This window comes from Protopterus annectens, chromosome 9.part0, assembly GCF_019279795.1.
Source record: "Protopterus annectens isolate FY-2018-M chromosome 9.part0, PAN1.0, whole genome shotgun sequence".
Classification (NCBI taxonomy): domain Eukaryota; kingdom Metazoa; phylum Chordata; order Ceratodontiformes; family Protopteridae; genus Protopterus; species Protopterus annectens.
In genome coordinates this window covers 623732949-623741040 of record NC_056743.1, presented here as the reverse complement: position 1 = coordinate 623741040, position 8092 = coordinate 623732949, and the positions used below count along the sequence as shown (strand labels likewise).

The window sequence follows — 8092 nt, the reverse complement described above, 5'->3', positions numbered from 1 at the left end:
TAGCCATCCAGGCTTAGGACAGTCACAAAACCTTCTTCAGCTATGTCAGGAACCTTAAAGGTAACCCTCATCAGTGTGCAGAACTGGTGGTCAGTGGCAAAACCTTCAGTGACCACAGTGACATATCATAGTGAATCTACTGGCTGATAAATTTAGATCTAACTTCAAACCCCCACTGTCTTTGAAATCCTTTCTAGCATATCCCCCACCTCCTGACTATCAACAGGGAGCAAGTCCTGGTGGTTCTGCCAAAAACACTACATTATTAGCTCGGACAATATCCTTGGCTTCCTTCTAAACAGCCTAAAACATGACCTAGCAGGATCACCTGAGGCACTCCTCAGCTATAGCCTCAAAACAGGTTAGGTACCAGGTGAATGGAGGGCCACAGTGGGTATCCCTGTTCGTATCAACTGACCCCAGGAACTAGAGATTCATCAGACTGACAAGTCTGATATGCAAAGCCATGGAATAAATTATCATGGAAATGATTAGCAAGGACATTGGCAACGGACAGACACTGAACTCATCCCAGTTTGGCTTTGTTAAAGGCAGGTATTGCTTATGATGGTTACCAAGTCTGTGGATGAGGGGAAAATTATGCATAACACCTACCCTGACCTGGCCAAGGCATTAAATACAATAACCCATGCAGGTATTGTTGACAGACTCTCAGAACTAGGCATAAATCCCTACATAACTCACTGGATTGCTGGCTGGCACACAAAGAGGACCCAAGAAGTCAGGATCAGTGAGGCCACCTCCACCAGAAGACCAGTCACCAGCGGAGTACCCAGGGCTTCATGTTGTGCCTGGTCCTGTTTGGCATCTACTTCTTGGAAGTAAAGGCTAATGTCAAAAGCCTGTGGCACATCAAGTTGCACATGAGTGTAAATTGGGAGCTATCCTAGATTACCCCATGATACCAACATCCTACAAGAGGGTCTAACACAAATGTATGACTGGTGCCATAGCCATGCATTAAGACTCAATGAGAAGAAATGCATTGTAGTGCCCTTTGGGAAATCGTCCACCAAAGCTAATTACTTCATTGAAAAAATCTCCTAAGAGTTGACCTGATAGTTGGGGATCTGGGAACAAATGTAGACAGTAATCTGTCCTTTGACCAACACATAGCAAAGATAGTAAGAGCATCATTCTATGCCTCCCAACTCATAATCAACGGTATGGCATCCAGGTCCTAGGAAGTTCTAGTACCACTCTACTCATTCCTTATTAGACCCATCACTGAGTATAATGTTTCCAAACCAGGCACTTGCAATAGTTGGAATGTCCTCAAAGGTTCTTCAACAGGAGAACCCAGGGTACAAATAGCCTGTCCTACACAGATTGCCTTAAGGCCCTTTCTCTGTACTCAGTCACCTACAGGTTACTGAGAGGCAATATATTGCTTAACATATGAGGCATCCTCAGATCCAGATCTGATGGAACTCTTGCACATTAGCAAAACAAACAGCATCACAAACACTAGATCTAAGGACCTGAACTTTGACTGTGACATAAATAGAACATGCGAGAGAGAGACCAATATGCTTCTCAAAGGATCCCCATGCTATGGAATAAGCTCCTCATCTACATGAAGCAGATATCATTTCTGACCCTATTCAAAAGAAACCTTGAACATTGGATGAGAAATTGCAAAATCACCACTGGTCTGGCCCCCATGTCTCTGATGGACAGAGGTCAATGGTAAGCAAATGAATCCCCAACTAACACCCCCCCCCCACATAACCCTTAGCTAACTTTTTACTAGCATACACCACCAGGTAGTCATCCAAGTAACTCAGGGACAAAACTGGGTTATGTTGCATGGCTAGGCCTTTTAAGACCCTGGTAGTCATTAGCCTAATATAAATCGAAGAACCTATGTGTTGCCTAAGTTATTGGTCTTGTATGAAAAGGGTCATTAGTCTAGTCAATACAAATATATAAATTAAGTAAATAAATGGATAGATAACTATCTCCTTTTTATTTGGCTACACTACTACCTTTTTATTTGGCCACCCCAAACTAAAGGCATGGTGTTTATTCTTAACCTGGGCTTTTCTAAGGCCACAAAGACTAAAATATTGGTGGGGGTGGGGGTGGTTTACGGATTGTGTGTCTACTGGACAGCTCTACTCCCTTAGAAAATGGTGAGGGGTGAACTGTTACAGTACCTACCAGCTGCTGAACATAAGGAATTATACTCCAACAAGTTTCAACAGTCTAAATACAAGAGCTGATGAAGGCAGTGTGGGACATACAGAGTAATGTATGCCACTGCAGATGCTTGTTTTGGGGAAACATAATCCATTGTCCTGGCAGTATGACTACCCTGGTGTTACGACTGTGCCCTTACCATCACTGTCATCTCATCTAGCATATCTTACAAGATCTAAGAGCTTGATCTGAGGATACAGTTATGTGCTCCGTCCTTTTAGTATGGAGGCCCATGCAGCCATGGAATATGTTAGACTTGACTCTGTGCCACACCGCAGAAGAAATGAAACTCCCAAAAGTGGATTTAGAATGATGGGACAACAACCTGGACATCTCAACAATAACTCAGACCATGCACGTAATCTTAGCCTTGATTATGTTCTGCAGCCAAAGTTGATTAGTACATCCTTGAAAGCAGGTAGCTTTCCATATTCTGCTTAATTTGCTCTATGTAATATGTAAGAACTTTCTGACTATGCTTCAGAAGCTGTTCCACCAGATCCCTATTGCCTGTTCCTCTTTTTCTTGCCACTGTCATTGACACTGCTTGCATGATGAGTACCCCAAGGTTGACACTTGCTTTGGAGGATTTATCCTTTAAGGTACCTAACCTTTTGGTCATTGGTATGGTTCTCTCCACTTTCACAATGTCCTTTCCTGTAATGCTGGTGATGGCAAGTCACTGTGGCTGTGATCCATTACCAGTGTTCTCCACGTTCTATTTGAGAACACATGGCTGCACCCAAGACATTACATGGCTCATTTATTTATGCTGTCTCGATTCACAACTCACAATTAAATGCAATAATGTCTTCGGATCCTGAAATCTTATTACACCCTTCCTCAAATCAAGGACAAAATGTTCCTCACATGAGCCTTCCCTTTACAGTCGGCCATCCTGTAACCTGTCACTAGAACTACAATTTGAAATCTTACAATTGTATTAACATGTAACTTGTAACATTAAAATACCTCTTACTTCATCCATATTAATATGGAAAACAACTGCACATTTGTTTCTGTATCATCCCATCTTCACTTATTTTATTGGTACATGAATTCATCCCTTCTAATGACTCAGTCCTATATCTTCCCCAAGTTACAACATGCCTTTTGCTACTAAATGCTGTTTTAATCTCTGTTCATTTCTTTATTCTTGCTCAACGACTTCTTCCCTTCCTTATTTTTTGTCTGATTTTATTAAAACATTGCTGTATAGTTTTAATGCCCATAACTACTTTTTAACATGGCAGACAGCAACTTCTGCTCACCCTTCATTTCTTGACCATTTCCCTGGTTCCAGACATGAGATTATTTCAGCACATACCACAGAATGATTGTGATACACGTGGCCTAAAGGTAGTACTTCAGTGAGTCACAGTCTGACAGTGATATTTCTCTTGCATCAGCAGATGTGTCCTGCATCAGCCACTGACTAGATGATGTCATAGCATTACAGCTTTTATCTTTTTCTTTTCAAGCATTGGAAGCCAAAAAAAACAATACTACTACTACTACTAATAATAATAATAATAACAATAATAACAATATGTTTTCCTCATGCATACAATGAAAATATACTGATCAAAATTAATAAGCAGTGCCATAAACTGAGCAGTGTTAAATATGCCACTACAACCACATGCTAATCAGTGTCGGTTATACAGAAGAAAAAGGCCAGTCATCTTGAAAAAAATTAAAACTTTTTATTAATAATAATAATACTAGCAACATAAATAAAGAAATGTAATTTCAAATATTTGGTTTCATTCTTATTTTTAAAATATGCAGAAACAGTTTTGCTAGCACCATATAAGCAGTCCAGTAGAAATGCAGATGGGAATGTAACAGTCTTCAGTTGTATGCAAACCTGCCAGCGAATAACACCTGAATGTTCGGCATCTCTTCCTGATCCATTTGCTGTCCCATTTTCTTGCCTTATTTCCTAGTCCTGTAGGATGGATAATGCATCCTGTCAAGTTATCCAATGTGAATCTCTGAAAAGGCACTATCCCAGCAGCCTCCGAATGTTAATAAACATCTGTAAGTAGCAAAGAGTGGGCAGCCTTGCTTACACTTTCCTGCCAGGGAAAGGAATAGGCTTCCACCAGTAGTTATTCAAGTTGTTCCAGTCACCGATTCTCTTTACAGGGACCTGCATGGAACACAATGAGAGAAAGGGAAAATGTTCAACAAACGTTTGGAGGTCTGTAAAACAGAACAGCTAAAATCAGTTAGCGGCAGTCATAGTTCTGTTATCACAGAGCTTATTTTTATGAACAACACCGTCAAGATGTTCAGTGCATATAATGGAATTTGATACGAACGATCCAGGATCACTTATGCTCCACCGTAACAATGTGCTGGCCTTTCCATTTCTCTGTGATAAGAGGTCTTGAGTTAATAAACTTGTAACATGCTACCTTTATACAGACATCTAAAAAGCCAGAGTAAAAGCTCCTTGTTTCTGTTATTGTTTACTGTCATCTCTATTTCTGAGTTTTTAGTATATAGGTGTCCATAATTCTAAATTTGTTGCTATAATTCACAGACTTGTCATTTACAGCTTAGTCCCATATAGTTATCAGATTCTGTAGGTAATTACATAAAGACCAATGCAGAAGCATAGATGATGTAACTGGAGCAGTTTTACAGCATGTCTGGTTAAGAGAGAAAGTGACTGGCATATACACAGAGAGAGAAATTAAAATAATCTTTGGGAATAGGATAGCACCTTAACAGTAAGTGTATGAAAAGGCTATTTATTTAAAAAAATGGTTTATTTGAACAAGGTTGCAGTGCATGAGGAAAATAATATCTCCTCAGAGATGCAGCAACCTTATTGTTGATTGTATTAACTGAAGTGGGCTTTACCTCTGCAGAAAAACACAACTTTACAACTTTTGTGGAAATGTCATCTCGTCTTTTTTTCATTTAAATTGTGTTGCATTCACTTCATTCATGCCAGTGTCCTAGAGCCAAAATTCAAATACTGAGCTAGCCTAAACCAATCATTCCCTCCAGTAGAGCTCTTTTAAGTGTGTACCTTTAACTCCAAGTGGGTGTGGCTTCAGCCTTTAAAAAATGAAGTTATCACCTTACAATTCTAACAAATACTAATTGACAGAGGTCATATATCAATACAATTGTGTTTGTCATCATGTATGCTTCAAGATAAAATATTCTGACACCTTGTATGTAGCATGGTTTTAGAATTATTAATGCAAATATGAACAGGCAATATTTGACGCCTAGAGGCGCAGTAGGCTGTAACTGCAGAAACGCCTGGAGACGTTACTCGGCTGTAATGACAGCCCAATTTATTTTGTGCAGTATTACTGCAAATCTTCTATTTAAATACATGCAGATTATTAAAGTTTAACAAAAATACATTTTTCTTGCCTAGAGAGTTTGAACAAGTTAATCATTCAGTAATCATATTCTGTGAGCAATTAATGAATGAGAAGAAAAAAATCTCAGGTTACCTGCTACATATTGTTCTCACACAGAATAGTCTAAGCAAGAATATAAATAGAGAAAAGTAATACAAAAATAACTATAATCTAAACAACATTTAATTAATTGCTGAACAAGGAATCCAGTGTGTTCAGACTTGATATCTTTGGAAACAATTAATTCAAGACTATCTATCGAATGCCAAAGCACGTTAATTTATAAAGCATACTAATTAAAAACTTTGGCCAGGATACAGAAACGCATATCACATGAGATATGGATTTCCAGTTCAGAGACGGCTGTAGACCCACTGTTGCAGGACAGCACAAACACGTAGCGCTATGCAGGGCTTGCTGGCAAAGGCCACATGCAAATGCTGCAGCCTAGGGTTCAATTAATCTGAAATAGCCATGTGTTTCTTCCCAGAATTCGTCACCAGGACCAGAATAACTTGGTAGACCTATTTGAAAATGGCTTTACTGCACTATTTGAAATGAAGAATGTGTCTACTATCTTTTGACAGAGTACACACATTCATTTATGTAGCAGGAGTGGGGCTGGTAGTGCCACAACAGGGAAGTACTATGAATCTGAGTGTGTGTGTGTGTGTGTGTGTGTGTGTGTGTGTGTGTGTGTGTGTGTGTGTGTGTGTGCATGTGTGTGCGTGTGTGTGTGTGTTTTTGGTAGTGTATGTATATTTACATGGGTGCCGGAACCATAGAGCCAGGGGGAGGGGGAGACCCCCCCACACACACTTCTACAGCTGCAAGACTTGTTGTAAAAAATTAATGAAGTGGAGTTTTTACGCTAATGTGGAGTCGCACGTGGAAGTTAAACTAACTAAACTAGCTGTTCTTGTTCTCTTATTGCTCTGTGTTACAGGAGTTATGCTGCCGCTGTTCTGTTGGTGTTGCCAGAGCCAGTCTCATGCCAGCAAGTAGAGGTTTTTCTTTTATTTGCAGGAGTTATGCTGCTCCCCTGCGCACGCACGCACGTGTGTGTGTGCATGCGTGCGTGTGTGTGTGTGCGTGTGTGTGTGTGTGTGTGTGTGTGTGTGTGTGTGTGTGTGTGTGAAACAAGAGCCTGAATTCTCTACCCATACCACCACTTGTGATTCAAGGAGTTGAGTCCATAGCTCTGAACTGTCCAGATTTTCACAGAATATTTGGCTCATACTTTTATGTTCCTCTTAAAATTTGTGGTTTTCTGGCAAATCAGTGAGAACTGAATTCATTAAATAATGATAGCCCTTTAAGTTTCAGTCTTCCTATCTTTCAGGAAACACATGGTAACACAGAACACTTTATTTTAGCAACTTTCTAAGATTATACAAGCAATATTTAAAATGTGTCTCTGGTTTTGGGCCTTTGCCCCCCCCTCCCCCAAATACATTTTGACTTTTTTAAGATTTCTTGTGCTGTGACGTTGAGAGTTTAGTTGACTGTGAAGTGGATTTTACAAGGAGCTGAGAGCTTCAGGGGAAGAGATGTTTAGTGCTACTTATGCTAAGTCACTTGCATTGTTAGTAGCACAACAGGTAGTATACAGTTGCTTTTGATGCAGAAAGCTATGGGTTCTACTCCCACAGTATGCAGATGGATCGTTGATACTGTACTGTGTTGTACTTTAAAGGGAGTGGCTGCTGCAGTCCTATGAATGCCCTCCTTTGGAGGAGTTACCTAGTAACTATGTTTTTGTTATCAGTTTACCATCCATTCCCTATTGCAAAATGACTAGCTTATCATTTTCTTTAATGTAGCATAGGCAATTTATTATTCAAGGGCAACAGGCACTTTATGTGTAGATGAAACAATGAAATATAACATTGTTTGCTAGCAGCAACCTCTTCATTAGTTACAGATCCCTTTAATGTGGAATTATTTAGATGACTTACTTCTGCAGGGATTTTGCATATTTACTGATATTGGTAGATGTAATGACAGAAGTTTGAGTGGTCTTTTATGGTTGAAATTTTCTGAAATGGGTAGTTTTGCCATTATTGGTTCATACATTTTGTTTCATTGCCTACTAGGAGACTGTTCAAAATGACACATTTAAAACATATTCTAACAAGTGGTGCTGTACTATACAAGGAATATAATTTAATACAATCAGGTTAATACAATTAGGAAGGTGAATCAAAGAACACAAACATGTATGCTTGCTCACAGGATGCAGGAAATCAAAATAGGGAAAGAGACCAGTCACCAATGGAGTCCTCCAGGATTTAGTGCTGAGACTTTTTCTGTTTGGCATATACATCTCAAAAGTAGAAGGAAATACCAAAGGGCTTTGGCCAAGTAAGTTTGAGAGGACTGCAAGCTAGGAGCAGTTATGGAATCCCCAAATGACTGAGAGGCAATAACATATAGGTTCATAGGTTCATAGGTTCATAGGTTCATACTAGGCTATC

General features: G+C 39.6%; 1 protein-coding gene across 2 annotated transcripts in view; it reads right to left on the bottom strand.

Annotated features, from left to right (window-relative positions):
* Window positions 1-3909: 3909 nt before the first annotated feature.
* Window positions 3910-8092, bottom strand: part of EGFL8 (EGF like domain multiple 8) — a 233888-nt gene continuing 229705 nt past the window's right edge. For both annotated transcript variants that reach the window (XM_044083186.1, XM_044083185.1), the window contains one exon: window positions 3910-4378. In XM_044083186.1, the coding sequence (XP_043939121.1) occupies window positions 4356-4378 (23 nt within the window). In that variant the 3' untranslated portion in view covers window positions 3910-4355. The remainder of the gene's footprint in view (window positions 4379-8092) is intronic.